The sequence below is a fragment of the Biomphalaria glabrata genome, chromosome 3 (genome assembly GCF_947242115.1).
Source record: "Biomphalaria glabrata chromosome 3, xgBioGlab47.1, whole genome shotgun sequence".
NCBI lineage: Eukaryota > Metazoa > Mollusca > Gastropoda > Planorbidae > Biomphalaria > Biomphalaria glabrata.
Genome location: NC_074713.1, coordinates 31,912,660 through 31,937,973, shown reverse-complemented (window position 1 = coordinate 31,937,973; position 25,314 = coordinate 31,912,660). Strand labels below are relative to the sequence as shown.

At 35.6% G+C, this 25,314-nt stretch overlaps 2 protein-coding genes across 7 annotated transcripts in view; one reads left to right on the top strand and one right to left on the bottom strand.

The window, feature by feature from the left end:
* The window catches only part of LOC106071377 (neuroglian-like), a 232,569-nt gene extending 219,149 nt beyond the window's left edge, over nt 1–13,420 (bottom strand). For all 3 annotated transcript variants that reach the window (XM_056024540.1, XM_056024541.1, XM_056024542.1), the window contains exon 1: nt 13,159–13,420. In XM_056024540.1, the coding sequence (XP_055880515.1) occupies nt 13,159–13,261 (103 nt within the window). In that variant the 5' untranslated portion in view covers nt 13,262–13,420. The remainder of the gene's footprint in view (nt 1–13,158) is intronic.
* Nucleotides 13,421–13,678: 258 nt separating this feature from the next.
* LOC106079149 (uncharacterized) overlaps nt 13,679–25,314 on the top strand; it is an 80,047-nt gene continuing 68,411 nt past the window's right edge. Inside the window, exon 1 of one of the 4 annotated variants that reach the window (XM_056024547.1) lies at nt 13,679–13,885. Coding sequence is in view for 2 of the 4 variants with exons in the window: in XM_056024549.1 (XP_055880524.1) it covers nt 24,229–24,282 (54 nt within the window). In the remaining 2 variants the exon portion in view is untranslated. Of the gene's footprint in view, nt 13,886–24,038; nt 24,347–25,314 lie in introns of those variants that run through there. The other 3 variants (XM_056024549.1, XM_056024548.1, XM_056024546.1) reach the window with 3 other exon arrangements.

The following is a 25,314-nucleotide window of genomic DNA, read 5'->3' as shown; positions in this document are numbered from 1 at the left end:
TGACCCAGAGACCTCAGAGGGTTAGGGTAAACAATGTTATATCGAATGAACGCATAGTTAACACAGGGGCGCCCCAGGGGGCTGTGACATCGCCATTGTGGTTCATTTTGTACACCAATGATTTTCAATCCTATAGTCCTTTTTGCTCCTTCACAAAATTCGCTGATGATGCGGCTTCTCTTGCCCTGCTCTCTCAGAGAGCTCAGACGTAAATGAGTATTTCAGAGACATAGAACACATTGAAAAATACTGTAAAGATATTTTTCATGATTAAATGTAAAAAAAAACAAAAAAAAAACCAATGAAATGATAATCTATTTTCGTAGGGGAAAGAAGGAAAATGATATTGTTTCTGTAGCTGGAGAGACTACTGAAATAGTGCAAACTTTTAAATACCTTGGTACTATCCTAGACAATAAACTAAATTTTACTGCAAATACTGATTATATCAGCAAAAAAGGGCAGCAAAGATTACGATTACTGAGAAAACTGTCCTCGTTTAATGTTAGCGAAAAGGCCTTGGCTATGTTTTATCATGCTCACATCTGCAATATTTTAAGTTTCAATATCACTGCCTGTTATGGCAATCTGATGATTTTGGGATTTTACCATCACAAAAGAGATACAAGACACCAATAGCAAAGACAAACAGACACAAACACTCTTTTGTTCCCCTGGCAATCAAATCATTAAATAGAAACAATCTGATATAAACTTTTCACATCTAAATTATGAGTGAGTCTGGTATTAATGTACATTTTGGTTTTTTATAGTTATAATGTTTTGTTTGGTGTAATGCACAAATTGTAAGACAAATTTCCTTACAACAAACAAGATTATTATATATATATATATATATATATATATATATATATATATATATATATATATATATATATATATATATATATATATCCTATACTCTTAAGCAAGCAATTCTTGTATGTGTGTATATATATATTTAGGCCTATATATACATTTTATTTCGAAAACAATTTTCTTTTAAATTTCAAGGTATGTTTATATTAATAAGAAAAAAAATTCTCAATTCATTGGCCACATCGCGAAAACTCGAGGTCGACAGTTATATTGGTTTGAAAATGTTTCATTATTGAAAACATAATTTGGGCTAGTATGTTTATGAATGAAAATTTTCATATGACGTCAAAGGAAAAAACTTGACACCGCCTATGTCACTGGCTTACACCAGTACACGTGTACATTTCTTTGCAAACAAGATTCAGTTTAAATGAGCCATTGCGCACCATCTTATTGCAGGTTCTATTAGCTCACACTGAACATTATCTCCAGCACGCAGTCAACGAATTTACGGGGAGTCTAGTTTTTTTCCACACACTCCAGGAAGAAAGCACAAACGTCTTCCAAAAGAATGAAGGGTTAGAATGTAATAAAATTAATTATGTATACACACACGCACGCACGCACACATATATATATATATATATATACATATATATTGGCGGGGGTAGGGAGAAAAATTCCCCCCAAGCCCCTCCCCCGAGAAAAAATCCTGGCTACGCCCATGCCTGATACAAAAATTACATACCGTGTAGTCCTACTAACAAAAGTAATAGCAGGGGCCATATAATGGGGTAAAAATTAATTTTAAAATTGTGTATTATTTAGAAACAAGGTACAGTTTTTACAAAGCTTATATCAACTATGTCTAGTAAAAAAGTGTGTACACGTTATTTCTCCCACCCCCCAATCTCGGATCAAGCTGAAGCTGTGCACACTTTATTGTTTTACCTTACAACACAAGACTCCATAAAGACAAACCAATAGTTCAATATTTGTCGGTAATTAATTTTTTGGTTTGGTATCGAAAGTGAAATAAATTATACTTGACTGATGGGGTAGGAATAGAATTACTCCTTTTTAATACTTTGCTTCAAAGTGAACACTAGATAAGTATACAACTTTCTATTTTTTATTAGCACTTCTCCAGTACAGTGGTTAGTCTACTTGTCTGAGAAGGAGAAGACTAGAGCCCTCCAGTTAGAGTCAAGATCATACAACTTTTAAAATATTTTATTGTAAATTCATTTAAAAAGCGATACGGTAATATTCACCCAGATACCCCTTTCTTTGTCCCACCACCCCTTCCCAACTGGTCCAGACAAGTAATAAAATCAATGCGTATTGAGAAAGCTAAAAGCATGAAATTGCGCTAAATAAAAACAATTGTTTAAAATATCTCTAATTGCACAGATTTATTATTGTTAGTCTAGATCAATCAAAAATTTAATGACATGACTGATCCAAACTAACTGATACAACTACACTTTATATATAAGATTGTGTATTTGTTTTGTATTTTTTAATATTTTCTAGTTGTATCATTAGATTATAATCACGTGTTGCCACGTGTTCTCTGGTCCATTGGTTACTAACATTGAAATGATAGCTTTTGGGGAGGGAAAAAACAACACTTAAGAATGATCATTGTTTGCATGTATTATACATAGACATTTCTTCAAAAAATGCCAGATGGTACCTGTTATTTACTAGTAGTGCTTGTGTAGGCATAAATGTATGCTATTTGGAAGTATTACATACTTGCAAGGACTTATTTCGTTCTCAATATTAAGAAAATCAAGCAATATACTGCTGGGGACACGACAATTCGTTCACAGACATTTCGTTCACCGACAAATCGTTCACGACTTTTCGTTCACCCGTCATTTTGTTCATCCGACAATGCGTTCACTCGACTATTCGTTCACCCGATATAGCGCTTACCGACAACTTGTTCACCAACCAACAGTTGGTTCACCACAAATCGTTCACTGGATAGTAAAATATTGTTAATAGTACAAGGTGACCGAGCCTCGCTTGGAGGAATAATCTATAAACGAAAAATATTTTCCCTAACTTATTTTTTATGACGAAAATGAGCGATCTGGTCGAGGACTATCAGTCTGAAGTGTTGTTTTTGTGTTCTTTTAGTTCTAAATGACATCCTACATGCCATACATGGCGATTCGAATAGAAAGTCTCCATGTAGTCTCGAAAAACAAATCTCACATTGAAACTTTTGCGTTAAACTATTGGCCCATTATTGGCTTGGTAGAAAGTCTTTGCAGTGTAACTTCTCAAAACATTACGTTCAGAATTTAATTTTGCAATTAATATATCAATTATGACATTAGTTCGAAACATCAAGTAATACCAAATCTCTACGTTATTGGGTAAAACATACACTTTGTAACAAACTAAAATGACGCATTTTTCCCTTAGAGATTTGAAAACATCGCGTTAGTATTGTAAAGAAGCGTTTCCCTGTTAAGCCGAACACCTTTAAGCTCAATAAAAAGCCTTTGGCAGATGTTTGAGCCCCATACGGGATACGTGCCCTGCCCAGCGTGACTGTCGGGAAGTTCATATCGGCGTTCGCTAGAACATCGCTGTTTGTAGTCCGGGCTTGTCACCGTATGTCCATGATGGTGTGCAAACCTTTGGTGAAAGCGTTCAAGAAGTCTTAGTTGCTTTCTGTCTCTACCCATGTCTAAGATCCACATAGAAAGGTAAAGAGAACCACTGCTTGGTAGACACTGATTTTTTTAGGCAGACGGAACGATTTATATTGCCACACTCTTGCTTGGAGGCGTCCAAAAGTATTACTGGCCCTGATCAGACGCTTATCAACCTCCCTTAAAGACCATCAATCTGAAGAGTTGCTTTTTCGTTCTGTTATTTCTGAATGTAATTGTACATGGCAATTAAAATAGAAAGTCTCTCAAGTCCCCCAAACAGTATAGAAAACCACAGTTCACATCGTGTCGTTTTACATTGCATCTTTTGCGTAAAACTATTGGCCTTTTATTGGATTGGAAGAACATTCAGTTCAGAATTTAATATTGCAATAGGGTTTGTTGCTGAACATAAAATTTATATATGTGTCAGACGCGAATAGCCCAATTTTCAGTAAAAGAAATTACAAAAAGTGATTTCTCTATAGAAGAAGTTACGAAGGCTATATAAAATACAACCACAGACCTATATATACTACAATAAATATAGGTTTTTGATTGCTAGTTACGATTTATTTAGGTAGGTGCTGTTTTACTATTACATACCAAGTATTAGAGTTTAGAAAAACCCAGGTTTGTTTCTTGAGCAACGCTATTAGCTAACACCTCATATCATCTCTCCATTAGTATATTTAGATCTATAATCTAATTCTAGTCTAGATCTATATATAAAAATCGAATAGATCTAGTAATAGTATAGATTCTATCTTGAGACTAAATTGCCGAGTCTAGCCTATGCTATGCCTATTGTCAGTTTTTATAAGAAAAAGTCTAGATATTAATAAAGACTAAAGTTTTTTTAATTATTAGATTATTAGAATTAATTAGATATAGACATAGACATAAGACATAGATCTAATAATACTGTAATACGTTTACTATACTCTATACTTAATCTACTAAACTAGAGATCTATCTATAGATATATCTATAATATAGTCAATCTAGATCTATACAATATTCATTATAATAGGCCTACTTCTACTTATAATGACTTATTTAATAAGTTAGTACTTAGAATTAGATCGATTTTAGTTTATTAATAGATTTACTTTTCAATGCCTAGACCTAAAAATAAAATTGCGAATGATGTCAATAATGACTGATTTTTTTTTATAATAATAGGCCTATTAAATCTAGGTCTAGACTTTACTTAAATCTAGTCTAAAATAATGACTGTCTAAAACTCTAGATGATTGAGAAGTTCACATAGAGGTGTTTTTAATAATACGGCATGTCCGCTGAAAGTATATAAAGTTCTTTTTACTTTGTAAAAATAAAAAAGAGGCTCATGTACTCAGTGATAGATTGCCTAACTTTCAACTAATAATAAATTAACAATTAACATTGAATTACAAGAAAAGTAATCATTTTTCCCGACATTGAAAAAAGGTGCCGGTACCCCGTACCGGTGCGTACCGTCACAAAAATATATGTATATCTCAATCTTCTTTCATTTAATTTTTTTTGCGGGGTTATTGCTACTTAATACATTGATACCGGATCTATTTAAATAGGGCCTAAGTATACAAGCAGGATTTCGAGCATTGGATAAATTTATTTTTTAAGTACAAAGTTTTATGGAAGAGGCAATATATTAGTTGTTTGAAGATTGTAACTTCTTAAATTCAGGCTAAAAATATCGAAATATACATTTTTACTCTCGTTTCTAAATAGTCGGAAGAGATGGACTGACTCATAGTGTAGCTTGTATACATCTGCAAAAACACAAACTCAGTTAGACTTTCAAAACTATTAAAAGAAAAACTTAGTGATTATTTTTACACTATAATTCTATTATTATTCCTTTTTAGAATTAGGATATAAACAAAAATTTGCCATATGACTTTATCTAACAGAAAAAAAAAATTAAACTTACATCTATTTATGCGGTTATTTATAGTTACCTAGTAATATAAAATATATTGAACTAACACGTATATTCATCATAATGCAGCCATGCGATTTTTCGTTTATAAACATAGCATTATTTAGGACCAATATTTTACAAAGGCTGCTTGGAGAAATCAGGTATACCCATTAGGAGAAAAACGACCCCTTTACTCAAGAAAAATTTAAGAAACTAGAACAGACACAAAATAAACAGTGACATTCATAACAAAATAATATTCAAATTGATTAGAGTAACACCTTTTTAAGTAATCATTTAAAGTTTAAAATCACTACAATTTTTTTCAACAATTACTTTGTGTATTAAATTGTGTATCGGAAAATGCCGGGTACATGAAATAAGCTAGTCCTAAAAAAAACAACACAGATCTTGGGTAAAATACTCATAAAATAAATAAATAAAAAAAGCGACTTCCGGCCCAATACTTTTTAATCAAAGAAACGAAACGGACTAGTCCAACAAACCCTATTAGTATATTCATTATGGCTTTAGTACAAAGCATTAAGTGATACAAAATCTCTACGTTACAGGGTAAACGTGCACCTTGTAACAAAGTAAAATAGTCCAGCGTGACGGTCGGACTATAAGAAGTTCATGCCATTTCGCAAGAACATTGCTGTTTGTAGTGCGGTCTTTCCAACGTATGTCCATGATGGTTTGCAAATATCTTTGGTGAAGGCGTTTAAGAAGTCTTAGTTGCTTTCTATAAAGTACCCATGTCTCAGATCCACAAAAAGGGGTTGAGAGAACCACTGTTTGGTAGACACTGATTTTTTTATAGGCAGGCGGAGCGATTTATTTCGCCACACTCTCGCTTGGAGGTGTCCAAAAGAAAAATCGTTAGAGCCGATTTTGAAATAAAATTTATATATATATATATAAATATATATACATACATACAAGAATTGCTCGCTTAAGAGTATAGGATTATGGCTCTGAGACATGGACACTTTACAGAAAACAACTAAGACTTCTTGAGTGCTTTCACCAAATATGCTTTCGCTCCATCATGGACATGCGGTGGCAGGACCGCACTACAAACAGCGATGTCCTTGCCAACGCCGGTATGGACAGTATAGAGGGACTTCTAATGGTCCGACAGTTACGCTGGGTATGGCACGTATCCCGTATGGGAGACGAAAGTATGCCAAAGGTAGTCTTTTTTTTTTTTGGTGAGCTAAAAGGTGGTCGACGTAACAGAGGCGCTTCAAAGACCAGCTTAGGCGTCAACTTTCGTTGGCTGACATAGAAGAGAGCACCTGGTTGTATGCGGCCTCCGAACGAGACAGCTGGAGGTCACTCACGAAGGCCGCGGGATACACATTTTAGACCAAAAGAAAATCTGCTGCCGAGGACAAACGCAGACGGCGAAATGAAAATCTAAATCGACCACCTGCGGACAAACGTTATGCTTGCCCTGGATGTGGCAAAATATGTAGGTCACAGCTGGGGCTGTGCAGCCATGGGAAATACTGCATTCCTCACTAATTTCGGACTCGAAGACAACCCTTATTATTATGGCTTTAGTAAGAATCATCAATTGATGCAAAATCTCTACGTTATAGTGTAAAACGTGCACCTAGTAACAAAGTAAAATAGCGCATTTTTTTCTAAGAGACTTAAAAACATCGCGTCAGTATTCTAAAGAAGCGTTATTGTGAGGCATCTCTGTTACTCCGACAACCTTTCAGTTTACTAAAAAAAAAAAGATTGCCAAAAATATGCTCGTCCCCCATACGGAATAAGTGCCCTGCAAAGCGTGACTGTCGGATTATAAGAAGTTTATACCATTTTGCAAGAATTTCGCTGTTTGTATTGCGGTCTCTGGTGAAGTCGTTCAAGAAGTCTTAGTTGCTTTCTATTAAGTACTCATGTCTCAGATCCACATAGAGGGGTTGAGAGAATCACTGATTGACACTGATTTTTGTAGACAGGCGGAGCGATTTATTTCGTCACACTCTCGCTTGGAGGCGTCCAAAAGCACGACTATCCCTGATCCCTTTAAAGCAATGCGTCATTTGATACTATGCTTCCCAGATAATGTGAAGTCATCTACCACTTTAAGGGATGTCTATGCCCGGTGATCTTTGGGCTGATTATGTTTTATTGGGTGACTTCTGGAACATGACTTCTGTTTTACCGAGGTTTATAGGTTAACCAAAAAAAGCAGCAGCGTGATGAAAATTCGTTGACCGCGAGCTGGATATCATCAGGGCCAGCCTTAAGCCTATGTTGCCGCAGTGGACCCCAAAGGTTCAAAAGCCCCGCACTAATTCTAGGTGTAAATTATTAAATTAAACCATTATAATTTATAATAGGGTTCCTGTGGTCTCCTTGTTTTCAAGGAGCTCTTGGAAATCTCCTGAAACTCATAAAAATGTCTTTATAAAGACAAAATTGTCATTTTGGGGGTGTCAATCAATATGGTAAACGCCAGTCCTATGCGTGATATAAAAAAACGGCATCGTCAGCTTTCATTTAATAAAGATGTAATGCAAATACGAATTTATTTTCTAATACAAAATCTTTATTTTCACTTATTATCCTTATCCCTACCCTTACTGATCCGCGCGCAATCCATTTTACATAGGGCCCCGCAAATGTTAGGGCCGGCCCTGGTTGTGCAAGTAGGGCATAGATAAGCTGTGTTATGACCATTTCCTATGTTTTGGTATGGGACAGTAGACTTCGAAGCTTAAACAAATTGCAATAATTCACCAGCAAAATAATAACAAAGTAAAAGCTACCTACGGGTGTACGCAATTAGAATGTAAACAATTTATAAAGCCTTTAAAACACAATAACTAACCATACATAAAGATATTTAATTTCATTATTTTTCTTCCATAGTTTCATAATGGATCAATGTACAATAAGATGGTGCGCAAATGTTTAATTACGCTAATAGAATCATTAAAACTTTTTCTTGTTTGCGAAGAAATGTCTTAGTGTACTGCTGTGAGCCTAGTGACGTAAGCGGTGTCAATTTTTTTTCCCATTGACGTCATATAGAAAATTTCATTCATAAAACAATTAAAATTAATTTTTCGATAATGAGCCATTTTGAAACCGATATAACGGTCGACTTCGAGTTTTCCCGATGTGGCCAATGAGTTGAGAATTTTTTTCTCACTATTATGCACATACCGTGAAATTTTAAAGAAAATCGTTAGAGCCGTTTTCGAAATAATATATATATATATATATATATATATATATATATATATATATATATATATATATATATATATATATATATATATATATATATATATATATATTATAAAGTAGAATATATGGTGTATGTATGTATGTATGTATGTATGTATGGATGGATGGATGTTACTTATAGACATCAAAACCGCTTGACCAATCTTGATAAAACTAGGCAGGAATGTTCCTTGGGTACCAACTTAAACCGTAGTGTATGTATTGTAGCCCTAAAACAAACTTAAGACCCTAAAAAAAAATATAGTTGTCCGACTCTATTACAGCTATAGTATTTTATGGATCTAGGCCATGTCTACAATGTTGACATGAGAAAAGATCGAAAGGATTTAGACCTAGATCTAATTTTTAGAAATACACTTTGCGCAGATAGTTTTTTACTTTGACACATGGAAATGCAAAAGAAGATCCATTGATTTTATCATATAATAAAATTAACCTTCAATTTTGTGTTTCAAAAGCATTTTTGCATTAATTAGTTCGTTATATCTGTGACTACAGATTTCCTGGCGAACATTCTTTCATTAGACATTACCAAATGGTTACACATTAACACATCTCTCTACTGAGTCTATTCCTAGGCCTAGGTCTAAAACCCTCATTGAACTCTAAGATGATGAAATTTCTTTTCGCAAAGATAGTTTTATGCTTTAACACATAAACATACTAATGGATCTTCTTTTGTATTTTCATGTGTCAAAGTAAAAAATCTCCGCAAGGTTTATAGTTAAATCAAAAGAGGCTGCAGCGTACGCAAACTCGTTGACCGCTAGATGGATATCATGTTTAGTGTGAGCAAGTAAGGCGTAGAGAAGCTATGTTATGACCATTTCCTTTGTTTTGGTACAGGACAGTAGACACCGAAGCATGAACACATGGTAATAATTCACCAGCAAAATAATAATAATAATAAGGCTTGTCTTAGAGTCCGAAAATTAATGAGGATTGCAGCTGTGACCTACATATCTTGCCACATCCAGGGCAAGTATAACCATTGTCCGCGGTGCTCGATTAAGATTTTTTTTTTAGCGTCTGCGTCTGTCCTCGGCAGCAAATTTTCTTTTGGTCTCAAATGTGTATCCGCGGCCTCTGTATAGAGGGAATTCTTTAAGTCCGACAGTTACGCTGGACAGAGCAGTATCCTGTATGGGAGACGAATCTCAGACGAACGCATGCCAAAGGCAGTCTTTTTTGGTGAGCTAAAAAGTGGTCGACGTAACACCGAAACGCTTAAAACACCAGCTTATGGCGCAAACTTGACTTAGCTGACATAGAAGAGAGCACATGGTTGCATGCAACCTCAGAACGAGACAGCTGGAGGGCACCAGCTAAATAAACAACAAAGTAAAAGGTATCTACACCGCTCTACACAATTAAAGTGTAAACAACTTATTAAGCATTTAAAACACAATAACTTATCTTATCTTATATAATACAGACGTTACTTCAAAAAAGAAGATGATTACGTCCTACGCGTCATGCATTTAGTCATGCATATTAACCAATGACTTAAATTCTGCCAAGTCACTGGTTTTCCTGGCTAGCTCAGGCAACCCATTCCATGCTCTAATAGCACTAACTAATCATACATCGGCACCAGTGGCGTAGCTAGAGTATATGATGCCTGGTGCGGTACCTCATCTTGATGCCCCCCCCCCCAAAAAAAAAAAAACACAAAACAACTAACTAATTAATAACATTGCAAAACCTTACTTTTTTTCTAAATAATATGCAGGCCTATTCATTAATCAAATATTGTTAATTCTTTCAAGACCTTAATGACCTTTCATGACCGCAGCATTATCATAGCCTTTGTGTCGATGAAGTCAACAAAAGAGTCACGAACCTGCACTCTGTCATTCTCCATGACAACATACCGTAAAATTTGGGAAATTTGATCCAGCTTTAAGATGTCAGGTGTACTGTCAAAAATAATAGAGAATTATTTGGCTTGTTTTACTTGCTGTATGATTTGTTTTTTAGCGTGATCCCCCAATATTGTAATAAATTCATTTTGTATTTGTGGAGACATGTATATATTCGATATGGAACAAAGCTTAGTTCGAAGCACATGCTCCCTCAAGAGTGGATCGTACTTTGATAGTAATTTTACTAACTCTCCAGGTTTTCGTCTCTTGTATAATCAAATCTTGGGCCTTGTTGTCAATATTATTCCCTACTCTCAGGCAAACTTCAAGTTCCCTCCAAGCAAGCGATGACTGAATGTGAGCTCTCCTGGTCTCATGTTTTTCTATTTTCGGGCATAACCTCCACCACTCATTGAATCCATCTTTGGATTTAAATGAAGATTTGGTACTTGATCTTGTTGAGAAGAGCATGCAGGGGAAGCAAAATAATTTATTTTTTTTTGGCGAATAACACATCCACTTTCTAAGAACTTTCTCGCCGTTTGACATTTGCCGGAAAAACCAAGCCTTTGAAAGCTTTCTAGCCTTTCCTTTTGCTGATTCTTGATGTCTATACGCCTCTCTGAATTGACTGTCCATACGCTGAACTGTTTCAGATCCTTGAGTGAAAAGGTGTATGCGAATATTATCTGTGATGACATCAGGCCAATCTCCAATGTCGTTCAGTTTAGAGTTTATTATCCTGCTTTCTGTATTGTTTACACTGTCTGATGGTTCAGCTTCTTCAGTATGAATTTTTGAGGACATGCTTGTGTGCTGTCCTTTAGTCTCTAGAACCTGCGGTATTGAAGTATTTTCTTCTTTTCACGATGTCGGCCTCATCCTTTTTTTTCTGAATTCAATGATAACCGTCTCATCTTGCTTTGTTGCTTTTAATTGTTCAGTTAATTCATACCCATTAACAGCTCGCCTATAGTCGGTGGACTCTGGCAATGATGTGACTTGAAATTGTCTCGATGCTTCTTTAGACTTAATAAATTTAAGAAACGCACCTCACTGCGGTCAAAGAAACTGCTTTATGCGGATGACATTGTCCTCTGGTCAACCGGCAAGAAAGCCGACCAAATACAGGCGGCATTACAAGCAGACCTCCAAACCATCTCCTCGTATTGCGACAAATGACAGATTCAGATAAACATTGCCAAAACGACCTGGTCCCTGTTCAGCCTATGGATCGACATTCTTAAGGCTCCATTTGAGCTTCAACTTAGTGGGCTGCGACTCCAACGTGAAAACACGCCAAAATATCTAGGGGTGACCCTGGATAGAAAGTTGTCAATGCTCCAGCACGTCCAGGAAGTTGAAAGAAAAGCCTCGGAGAAGTTAGTGTTACTAAGAAAGCTGGCCAGCACAAAGTGGGGTGCCAAAGAATACATGCTACGCACATTGTACTTAGGGGCAGTCAGATCACACATTGAGTACAGCTCAAGTATATGCTAGTAAAACTGCCCTCGAATAACTCGACCGAGTACAATCACAGGCACTAAGGTTCATTTGTGGCACCTTTCGGACAAGCCCAACAAACGCTGCTGAAATCTTAACAAACGAGGCCCCTTTACATTTAAAGAGGGAGAGGGCGGTACTTACAGCCTATGAGCGCTATAAAAGGGGCGACAACATGTACCGTGTGTCCGAAATAAATCTAGTAAATTAGAGTCAAACTGTTCTATAGCTTACATTGTATGGAAGAAATAGTCAAGGAGATGAAACAAAATAGCGACATGACTAGTTTATAAATCGTTAGTTCATGCTTAAAATACAGTGGTTTAAGTTTGTTCATACAATTAGTCGTTTTTACTGAAAAGCTCACGGAAATAGGAAATTAATACACACTGGGGGAATCTTGGTGCCCCTCTCCATTTGGTGCCCTGTGCGGCCCGCACCACCCGCACATTGGTAGCTACGCCACTGATCGGCACATTTAATTTCATTACTTTTATTTCATATTTCTATAATAAATCAATCTACAGTAAGATGGTGCGCAAATGTTTAATTAGGTCTATTGATTCTTTAAAACTCGTTCTTGTTTGCAAAGAAATAATTTAGTGTACTGCGGTAAGCCTAGTGACGTAATCAGCGTTTTTCCCGTTTACGTCATGGAAAATTTTCATTCTTAAAACATTCTAGCCAAAATTAATTTTTCGATAATGAGGCATTTTCAAACCGATATAACGGTCGATCTCGAGTTTTCCCGATGTGGCCAATGAGTTGAGAATTTTTTTCTCACTATTATGCACATACCGTGAACTTTTAAAGAAAATCGTTAGAGCCGTTTTCGAAATAAAATTTATAAATATATATACATACATACATACATACAAGAATTGCTCGCTTAAGAGTATAGGATATACAGTAAGATGGTGCGCAAATGTTTCATTAGGTCTATTGATTCTTTAAAACTCGTTCTTGTTTGCAAAGAAATATTTTAGTGTACTGCGGTAAGCCTAGTGACGTAATCAGCGTTTTTCCCGTTTACGTCATAGAAAATTTTCATTCAAACAACATAATAGACGAGAGCTAGAAACAAAACTCTTACCACAATAAATTTTATGCACAAGTTCAACGAACGCTATAGATAACAACAGCATAACCTTCATTTTGATGTTTTGTGTCAGTCTACTGGATAGATAACAACACATATAGTCTATGGCTTCCTACTAACTAGTACTCTACAAATATCATTGGTATTAACCAAAATGCAAAGAAGTAAAATACGAGTATTTCCTTAGAGAAAAGATGTGTACATTAGCCAATGAGTAATCAGACAACACCACCAAAATGGCGGCACACTAAGTAGTTCAAGATAAAAAACAAAACACGCTGAGAGAGGTCATTGATAACAAACCAACATCTCCCCTTCTCTGGTCAGCTTATCGACAGACTCCCTAATCTAGCATTGACACTCTGGAGAGCCAAATTTAAAATGCACTGAGATACTAACTACTTCATGCGACATGGGTCACAAGGTCGGGACAATGTGTTCACCTCTTTACACAACTTCTCAAAATGAAATTGGCGGCACTCGTAGCGAACAACTGTCTCGGTCTTCAGCACGTTGAAGATGTCAAAGGCGCCATTAAATCGATTTCACATACGAACTATATTGTTTTCAATAGCGACTACTTTTGCCACTCTGGAAGCTAAACATTATTCTTTACAAAATAAAAGTACCAGTGACCGAGCCTCGGGAAGAACTCATTTGGGAAATATTTGTGTCATGACGTAACGAAGTCATCGGGAAACAACTCTACCAATCAAATTGAGTAAGTTCTAAATGTCGTTGTGCATGATGAGTTTGAGAACAAGTCTATCTTTAGAGACACCGCAGTTCACGTCGTGTCGATGTACATAGAACATATTTTCCTTCAACGTGTAGTGAGGTGGGATGTTTCTTCAGGCCGCACCGTCCACCCCGATAGGCACAGGACCTTTTCCCCCTAGATGGCGTCTTGTGTCCGCGCATGAAAAGGTAAAACGACGTGGACACTGTCCGCTCTGCAGGCTTACTTGTCCCTGTAGTGACTATACGTTACTGGACCTACTTCGTCTCCATTCCCATTTTGTGCCTTGTCCTACACTACGTGTTTTCGTAGGGCTGCAGGTCTTTAGTGTACAATAAACTGATCTAAATCGTCCTACGACTTACCTTCGTCAATTTGTTCTTCTGTGCCAAACCCACCACATATTAGCCTATTATTGTCTTGAAAACTCTAGTTTGACCTTCATAATTTTTCAAAGTTAAAAGAAATCAATTTAAATTTGGCTAACTATATCTAGATCTAAATCCAAAATAGGCTTTGAAAGGACTATCGCGAAAAGTTGAAGAGCTTACACATGAGCTGGACAGACTCCGTTTTAACATTATTGGACTCTGTGAAATGAAACCCACGGTGACCTGTTAACCATGGTTCCGTGACAAAATAGCGGTAGTCATTTTTTCAAAGTTAAATTGTATCATTTGTATGCAATAGCACATAAAACTCCATTAGTGGCTTGTTTCCGTACATTATCAATATAGCTGCAAGACGTCTGTCAAGATGGAGGTACTTTGTCTTGCCTGCAGCTTTACTTCGTTCTCCAGCAATGTACCTCAGAATCTTGTTCTCAGTGTTCTGGTCTATGAAGAAGTAAGAGATTCACTTGTAGATCTTGGGGTGATGACTGTCACTAGACAACAGAAATGCATGGTGTCATCCCTCCACTGGATTGTTTCTTCCTGGTACATTGTCCTGTACTCTGACATTCCATAATGTTAGAAATCTTGGAGTCACTCTGCGGTTTCGTCTCGGTCGACCAATAGAGTTGTCTCTTATTTTATCTATATATTATAGACGGTACTTCCAAAAAGAAGATAATTACGTCCTATGCATTTCATTTCTCAGTCATGCAAGTGAATGTTAATGTCTTGATTATCTGCGGCATGTCTCTTTGATCAAACCAGGGCGTCTCTAGACACAATATTGGCAGACTTTTAGGTGTGTCAGGATAAGTTAAGCTGGCGATCATTTATCTCCTTGTTTAATCTCCTTTGTTCCACCCGCCGATGTAAATACTGATAAAATCTAGATGATGCTTGGCCAGAAGTAGGGCATCTATAAGCTACTTAATGGATTGGGGGGGGGGAGTATTTCTTCTCCTCCCCCCCCGCCGCCGTATATATATATATATATATATATATATATATATATTGTAATGACACAATAGAAAGACGCGTAGAAGTTTGGGTTAAATTGGTTTTTTTAGTGACGAGACGAATCATTCCAAAGTAAGAACAGAACTAGAGAATCAAAGGACAAGGACGAAGGAAGACCGAGATAGAGAGACGAGGAAAACTGTGCCCCTTTTATTCATTAAATTGTTTTGAAGTTATTCAGTTTATCTAATAACTGTTGTTCCCTGCAGGGGGGGGGTAACCCCAACACACCTCCTGGCCACGCCCATGAGGTCTACTACTGGATAAAAATGCAATATAATATGTTGTTCGCTATACATTCACTTCTGAATGTGATACTACTGTTTACATAATAAAAAAATCTGCACCCGTAAACTGAAAGAAGATAAACTATTTCCTTAATAATTTATAGTTTTTTTTTCAAATTGTTTAATTCGTTTAAATCTAAATCTAGATCTACATCTGGCCTCTTTTGTGTCTAATCTAGAGTGCAGAGTGAATAATCTTGAAGATATGTCAAAACTACGCGCTATAGGAGTACTTTTTCTGTTTGTTTTTAACTTTCAACTAAAACGAAGTTCGTATTAAATTTTTTTTTCAAAAACGACATTTGAATCAGTATTCCATTTCATGACTTGGTTAATAAATGGAAAATCTATATTATAATGATCCATTGTTACTTTTTCCATTGTGACCTTAGGTGCAAATTTTTGGTACCAATGCGCGAATGTATTAATGAAGCTTGATATATTAATGAAGAAGTCTGGGACCTTTTTAAAAGACTTAACTCCCCTGAAGTTTTTCATTTAAAAGTGGTGTATTTTCTTGAAAATCTGCTTGCATAGAAAATTTTAAAAATTAGATGGTTCACTTTCGGAAAAGTAGCAGTTGCATCAGAACTTTGAATGATCTACAATATCATGATGTCCGATTTTCATTTTCTTTTCTAGTTTCTGAGATCTAAACAGGACAGATGGACAGACAGGTTACACGGCTACGCACCTGCACCACACTCTATTCTCCAATTAAATAATTAGTAAATATAAAATGGAAGAGGGTGGTCGCTACCACATGGGACAGAGGAATAGCGATAGATGCAATCAACTTCCCCCGACAGACTAATACATTTTCTATGGAATTTTAGTGAAGAAATTACACAATTTAAAGAAAACATCAGTCACCATTGGCGTAGCTAGGTATATGACTCCTAGGTAACTCCTCATGGTACCTCCCACCTCCAACAAAAAAAAAAGAACGAAAACACGTTGATCCGAAATCATGCTTTTTAATTGTTAAGGTATTGCTGATTCGCAAAAAAAAAAATAATCTGTTTTACAAAAACAGCTCTTGATTAATGGACAAAATCGCCATATTATTTGTCGGAAATGTTTTATTGTTGATCAAAATTGATTTTTGTGCATTAAATTCGCTCGCATACAGCCACGCTTTCCGCAATGGTAAGAAATATGCGAACCAAGACTATATGCAAGACAGAATCATGTAATATAAAAATAAAACTCAATAACGAAAACAATCCTTGCTTCAGAAGTTGGAAAGCTTCTTAAGAAAACTGCGACAGCCCGTGAAGATTCTCTCGCCCCAGACGAAATTACTTTTTGAGATTGATTTCAATTTGAGGATTCAATAGTTGAGATGGTGACAAACATTCAAATGTATCTACCACATGATAGCCTCTCATATCTGGTAAGTATTGCTTGGACCATGACGACCAGGGAAAAATACATTGGCCCCTCCCCCAGTAGCTATTTCTTGTACGTTACTACAGAGTCTTCACCTTTGTGCGTGGCATCTTGTAGCCTTTGAGGCTCTGCACTTACACCAACTAATACTGGTTTCTGTGATGTAGTCCCGGCACTACTAGTTCAGAATGTTGTTAGCGGCCCCCGTAAGGGGAAAAAGCCGCTATTAGGTTTGTGCAAAATGTCCGTCTGTCCGTCTGTCCGTCTGTCTGTCTGTCTGTCCGTCTGTCACACTCAGATCTCGAAAACCAGAAGAGATATGAAAAATATTATTTCACCATTAAATGCGGCTTGAAAAGTTTAGGTGCAAACCGTTTAATTTATAAAATTAATTATGCAAGCGATTTTTTCATAAAAATACACCAATTCTAAAACAATTACGTAAATGTAAGGGAGGCAATGTTACAATATGCTAACAAAGATGGACAATTTTTGTGTACTTTCAGTATCACTAAATCAAATATGTTTATAAAATGTACAAGAAATGTTTACAACAAATATAAATAATAGTTAAAGGTGTTTTTTCTGGTCAACTAGCTGCTAAAATTAATAGAAAACATATCTGTTTGTTTATAAAGGCTAATAATGCACTTTGTATGTAAATGTCACGCATATTTTTTATAATAGACTTTTTATGCAGCGACTTTCGTGCAGTAGCGTAACGTCGCAACAAGCTATGGTGCTAAACCAATTCCTTAAACTTTTTTTAAAAAATCAGATTTTATTTATTTTTTGATTAGTGCCCCTCACCCGAATAAAAGAAGCTTATTTTTGTGCGTTTTGTCTGTTGGTCGATCTGTCCGTAACGATTAGATTAACAAATAACACTAAAGGAAGGCTATTGTAAATCTGTTTAACCATTAATTTTCCATTCAGGAATATTGCAATAGTTTTAAGTATCTATAATAGATTGTTCCGGATGTTTTGTGAAAAACAAATCAATGCAAGCGAATATTTTTTTGCTCTTCTAACTTATATTAGATTTTATTTCCATGCTTAAACGTTGCAATAAACACATGATCTTTAATACATTGTTCCGGTTTTTAAATGTAAATAGCATATAAATGCTAAATAAAAATATCTATACCGATTTATATTTCAATAACTATAAAGTTGTTCCGGATATTGTTTTATAAAAAATAAATTATGTCAAATGATTGTTTGAAATCGCATAATTGACTAATATTACACTTATATTCTTTGACACTATGTCACTGTAGTTTATTTATCCATATCAACTGTTCCGAATTTTTAACTTAAAACAAATTTATGTCAAATGACTTTTTTTTTTTTTCAAAAATATCGACAAAAGGTTGTTCTGGATTTTAAAATAAGAAAGTAATTTACTAGAAACGATTATTGAAAATCACTTTTTATTTTATTTTACAGTTAATTTTCTTGCGAAACATAATAAAAGTTGTTTAATCGGTAAAGAATGTTCCGGATTTTGTTTCGAAATGTTTGAAATCCCTCTTCTAATAAATAAAGAAATAAATTTCTCTTTTACGAAAATTGGTTGTTCCGGATTTTTTATGAAAAATATTTTAACTCTATTTATGTAAAATCGCACTTCTAACTTACACAATATTTAACTTTCTAGCTAAAACGTTAGAAAATCTTATTATCGTTAATATTATGTTCCGATTTTTAAGGAAAACAACTTCCTAACACCAAAGTATGGTTTGAAAATCTCTCCATAAGGCTATGGTACATCTAATTTTCATAACAGACCATCCCACAAATTTAATTAACGGTATCTCACTATAAATACATAAACATCCGGAACAATCTATTTTAGAAACTTAAAACTAATGCGATGTTTCGGAAAGGAAATTAAATTTTAATCAGATTTTCAATAACTTTAAGTCTTTTTTTTCTCGCTATTAACATGACGGACAGACAGACTGACAGACAAAACAAAAAAAGCGTCGTTAATCCCTTTATATATAAGTTATATACATATTTAGTCTAACTAACCATCAAATGAAATGCTAAAAGAACAAACTCGGTGCACCAATGTCTATGAACCCTCGAGAAGCTGCTCGTATAGAAGACATTTTTTAGTCTAACTAGGACGTGTGACGTAATGGAATTTTTTTTTGACGTCATATGGAGTTAATTCTTTAAATGAAATGCTAAAAGATCTCAATCGGTGCACCAATGTTTATGAACACTCGACAAGGTGCTCGTATAGATGACATTTTTTAGTCTAACTAGGACGTGTGACGTATTGGATTTTTTTCCTCTGACGTCATATGCAATAAATTCTTTAAATGAAATGCTAAAACAACTCGGTATATTAATGTTTATTAAACCTCGTAATGTGACTCGCATTTTAAAAATACAATAGCTAGATTTAGATCTAATCTAGATTTTTTATACTAGATCTAGGTTTTTTTTAACACTAGAACTAGATTTTTTACACTAGATCTAGATTTTTTAAAACTAGATTTAGATTTAAGTTCTAATTAAAATCATTGTAGAGCCTAGATCTAGAATTTCTTGGTCTAGTTTAGAATGTTTGTTGTTTTACATGTTTCGGATGTTCCTTCAGAGTTGTAGTCCAAACCTCCCTCAGGACGACGGTGGATGGGAGCGGGTAGGGTTTGAACATGGGACCATTGATGAATCCAAACGACAGTCCAGCGCGCAAACCGCACTACCCGACAGCCATGATTTAGACTAAAAAAAAATTTTATAACGTCAAATGAATCTTTGTAACATTATTACTTTTAACAATCAAAACAAAATCACGTCTTGGATATTCCTTGCGAATATGCGGATCCGACAGGGATCCGTCTCCCACGGGGGTCGCCTCTGTAATCTTGTTTTTAATGTTTTCCATTTTAATCTCGAATCGACAATCCTTGTTTTTGAGGGTTGACTCACGCGTCCTTTATTTCAATTAATATAGGGCCAAAAACCGAAATATGTGAGAAAATAAAAACTGCATAGCAACTTATAATCTGCTCGCTTCAGATCTAGTAGAAGAGTTTTTCATTTGTACTCTTCAATGTCTCTATAGAGTTTCAATAATTTTAAAATATTAATCTATAACCATCTTGACTGCTTCCCTCCTAGTACCTCATTAGGTTTTAAACAAGCGTTTAAGTCTAGCTTAGATTATTGAGATGAGGACGTCCTAGCGGTGTCCTGAAGTTGAGAAAAAAGTTTGTAAACGATCCAGTATACTAAGAATATGAATGAATTTACTTACTCCCTTCCAAAATCAGAGACTAGTTCGACCAGATCTAGATGAAAGCAGCTTACTGATTATCTAACATATACCATGTATCTCAGAAGTTAGCGGGCGTGTAAGAGTCCGTTGCCTTCAACAGGCTAGAGTAGCTCGTCCAGATTTATTGAGAAATGTATATTCAGTTTGTATGACTCATTTCATCAGTCCGGTTTTATACTGTATTGGTACTTACTTGAATTTTTTTTATTATATCAAGTGCAGGTTTGTGTAAAACAGTTCATAAAACTTTCTTCAAGTCACATTTTAATCTATAGCTTGCGGTTTTACCGGATTTTGTTATAAGTAGAACTATTGTAAGACGCTCATAAACCTCTTCTCTTTGCGACGTTGAAAGCGACCTGTATAGTGACTTGTATGCACTGCGCGGAATACAGGGTTTCTGTCCAGGGCTTTTGCAAGAGAGGATTTGAGCCTCTCTATCCCTGACTCCAATAGAGTTTGATGAGGAGGATGACGTGGAAGTGAACATTTTGTTCAATGAATGTCTCAGTCTGAACTTTATCTTTCATTGCTCCAAAGTAGTTTATATCTTTTTCTATTTTATCAGAGGATCCTCCAGCTTACATGGTTTCATGGTGTCATTACTTAAAACTGTCTAGCATAAAAGGCACACATAGGCAATGTAGGAAGGAATGAAGCCAAATTTAAAATAATCAACACTAAGCTGACTACATTTCTTTTTGGATTCGTCCATTTTTAATAATTTTTTGCTTCTATGTAGACAGCATGACGCCCTATGCGTGGAAGGACCGAGTTTGTCTAAGTATGTAATTTATTTAAACAAGATTTAATAATAAAAAAGTCATTCGATTAACAGGGTTGAAATTTAAAGGATTAACTAAGGTGCATAATCATATTTGTGTATTAGTTAACATAAATGGGAAATGAAATTTAAAGTCTCGACCTGCTTAAATGAGATCCAATATCGTAGACCCCCATTAGCCTCTCATAGACCCCCAATTTATTTTTTACACCCGTAGATCCCTTGTAAGTCGTCATAGACCCCTGGGAATCTCTATAGACCACTTTGGGAATCACTGTAGACCACTTTGGGAATCACTGCTCTACATGGGTGTAAAAAGGAATGTAAAACTTCCAGTTGGCAGGCCTATAAATGTAAACAATAACAATTAGGCCTATCGTTATTTAAATGTGTCACTTGTATCGATTCATTTTTTAAATGTCAAGATAACGACAAGAACTAGTCGTACATATCACCACAATTTCAAAATGAGTTTGTACATTTCATGGGATCCACATAGAAAATCAACTAATAAGTGGCATGAGAAGAATAAAATGAGGAACTTTATTTGACTCGAATTATGTTATCGAGAGCAAATGTTAAAAGTCTTTAGCTATGTAGATACTGCTTTTACCAATTGAATGTTTTAATCAAGGAATCGTTTTGGGAACTTATTATAATATACGCTTAAGATGTATCCTCAATTTTAGACAAACATAATTTCCAATCACAACGGCATGGTCTTCGTTTCAGGATATTATTTATAAGTGCTGTGTTTGACATGGTTACGCAGAGCCAGTAGTGGCCTGCATATTTTCCGGTAACTTATGCAGACAAAGCCGTTGTCCGCCAGGGGCCTATTTAATAATTTTTTTTAGGTCGTCTGCAACTGTCTTCTACAGGGCTTTCTTCCGGCCTTAAATGTGTGTCCCACAGCCTTTGTGAGAGCTCTCTGTCTCTTTCAGACGTCATCTGCTGCCAGCTACTTTTCTCTATGCCAGTGAGGGCAAAATGGCTCCTGGGTTGATCTTTATAGAACAAAACCTAGTAATTTCCTATCCTATTTCAATAACATACCTGCGTTCAATAAAGAATAATGAAAAAAAGCACAATTATTGTTAACATTTAGTAGGAGATACTGAAGCTCAATAGAATCCAATCGTTAAAACATTTTTTTAAATATTTGAAAACATAAACCTATATCTCACTTTAAATAATCAAGATTGAGGCTTGTCCAGTAAGAAGAACGCAGACCTAAAACAATGTTCCTCATACTTTTAAAAGTCCCGCCACCCAAAAAAAAAAATACGTTCGCGCCTCCACCTTATCCAGCTGGTATCGGAATCAAGCTTTTTTATGCATTGTAAGCTTCCGAAATTCATTATGCTTTGGTCTTTATGCGACACCTTACTTTTAAAAAGAAAAGCGCAAGTCAAAGTGAAGCTTGTGACAGGTTGCTACTGAAGTGTGAGATATATTCTAGGCATTGGACCATGTACGTTCTTGATGGGGTGGGGTCGAAAGATTATACTGGTGTTCAGAAAGATGTCGTGTGGCGTACCTAAAAACAGAATGAAAGAATATGAATCAGAATATTGAACGACTTCACTTAATTTCTTTTTAAGCATTGGTAATAATATCATTCATACTCCAATCTGTCCAATAACTACAACAGTTTATTTGTTCTTGATCACAAGAAAACCAACATCGCGCCCCAACACACTATGAGTTGGTGGGGGACAAATTGGTTGAGAAACGCTGGCCTCAGAATTGGAATAACTCACAAAAAAGGAGAACTTACATATCTCTAAACTGAAACAAAAAATTGTTGATCTAGATTTAGCAACAAAAAAAAAAACAACAAGGTTACATAGACAGTTTGTGTGGAACTCTAAATCGGCCCCCGAAGTGGTCCAGCCTGGCAGGTAAAAAGGCAGGTTTCAATATTTTCTGAAAGAACATCAGAATGAAATTTTATCAAAGACAAATGATAGAGAAGAATGGAGAAAAAGAAGATTGACAGATTTTGTGTAGTGCCCCAGCGTTCCAGCAGACCAAATGATAGGTGAAAGAGAATGGAAGTTAGATGTGAACCTGGCCTAACTGATGTCTTATAATGAATTGATCTAATTGTTTTGTAAAGGGTCAATCTCTTATTCTAATCCTAAAGAATTTTTTTGTCCTCTGGCTGTGCAGTGGATTGTTGTATTACTACTTAAACTACTTATTAATTGTTGTTTAAAATTATGTCCATCTTATATGCATACTAAATAGATTTTTTCTCTTATAAATGTAGTAGTTAGTAGGACAGAACTTACTTTACTTAGCAATACAAATGTATAAAAAAAATTCTTTAAAAAAAATCTAAAACCGTTTGCATAAATGTGTTAAAAATATGGTACATACTGATCTCCCCTACTAAAGAGACTCCCGTGTTTGTTACTATTAATAGTGAATAGTTGTCAAAGTGGTGTATTTTTATGAAAAAACTTCCTGCATAAGTGATTTAAAAAATTAGAGTTTTCGCTTTCAGAAAAGAAAAAAGTAACCGTTGCATCAAAACTTTGAATGGTCTAACACTGTAAAATATTATGATGTTGGATTTTCACTATCTTTTCTAGTTTACGAGACCTAAACGGGACGGACAGACAGACGTTCCACACTAAACTAATAGCGTCTTTTCCCTTTTCGGGGCCGCTAAAAATTATTTTTAGTGTCTAATTATTTTACTGAGTGTTGTGCCCCCTGTGGCGGGGGAGATGGGGAGTGGTAAGAAGATTGTTCCGAGAATGAAGCAGGAAACAAAAAAAAGGCTATAAATTTTGTAGAGTAAAAAGTACTAACTAAATGTGTAGGAATAGTTAATTACAATTTAAGTAAACACCATGTATTGAAAGGCTTAAAGGATTCTTTTAGAACTACAATTTTGTTTCCTCGAGTTGATGACATTCGTTGAAAAGAAGATTGATGAAGAGCAACTGTTCGTGTTGGCTCTAGGCTACTAACTACATCATGACATTAACTCTAGCTACTTAGGCAAGTTTGGTCACCTGCAACTTTGATCGCGTGCACTCAAACATACATTCGTCAAACAGTTTATTTATAGAGAGCACCTTATGTATGTAGGAGCTTCGTGTGTTTTGCGTTTTAGTCACTGAATCAAGGCAGCAAAAATGTGGCTCTATATTCTGATTCTTTCAGTGCCTGTTGTCTACAGCCAATGGCTGGTAGGTTGTTGATTTGTTTATAACAATAATGTCTTCGTGAACAGTTTAGTTTCTTCTAGAACTAGTAAGTAAAAGATTTTTAGAAACCTATGACCTGGTAGGGAGACTGCATAGACTGTTACACTGTCACATGGTTTCTTAAGACGAGCCTAGAGATAACAATTCACTGCTAGACTCTGACTTACACCAAAGAAAAGGTCTAGTAGTGCAGGCTCTCATTTATTGAGCAACCTTGTGAAGTGTTTCAAAAATATACATTTGAAAATGTAAGAAATAAATTATTGACACACTACCTGAAATTATATAATTAAAATCTGAACATTGTATGATCTATTTTTGTGTGACCTAATAAGTTAGTATCTATTATTGCGTTATTTAATAGTGCTAGGTTTATTATTAACATTGATGATAACAAAATTAAAAAGAAAGTTTGTATTGTCACATAAACTCAGAGGCGGCCCCATCAGAATTGAATGAGACGCACCATGAGGTCCTTTAATTTACATTACTCAGTATGCTGTCTGGAAGTCAAACTATTTAAATTGCTGACAGTTACGGCACCTCCAATTATGTGTCCAGCGTCATCCCTCTCTTGTCTAAAGGCTCATTGATTTCATTTCATCGCCAGACTTTATAATTGATTTTAGTTTGGTAATTATATGTTATTACTAAAAGTAAGGAATATCCAATTGTTTGCTCAGAAGTAGCATCAACATTGAAAGCACTTAAAAGTGGAAAATCCGCTGGAGTGAAGAACATTCCTGGTGAACTTCTACAGGCTCGAGAAGAGACAATGATATGGTATGCGAATCAATGTCGCAAAAACATATCATGACCTATAGCCAACAGGACTTTAAAAGGGACATTAGCTTTGGTAGCGAAAAGCTGACAAGTGTCAGTAGCTTTACATATCTTGGAGCTATTGTCTCAGATGAAGGAACCAAACCTGAACTATTGGCCGGAATAGGCCTACTGATGCGCTCCCTGGTCACGGCCACATTCCTATATGCATGCGAATCTTGAACGTTGACA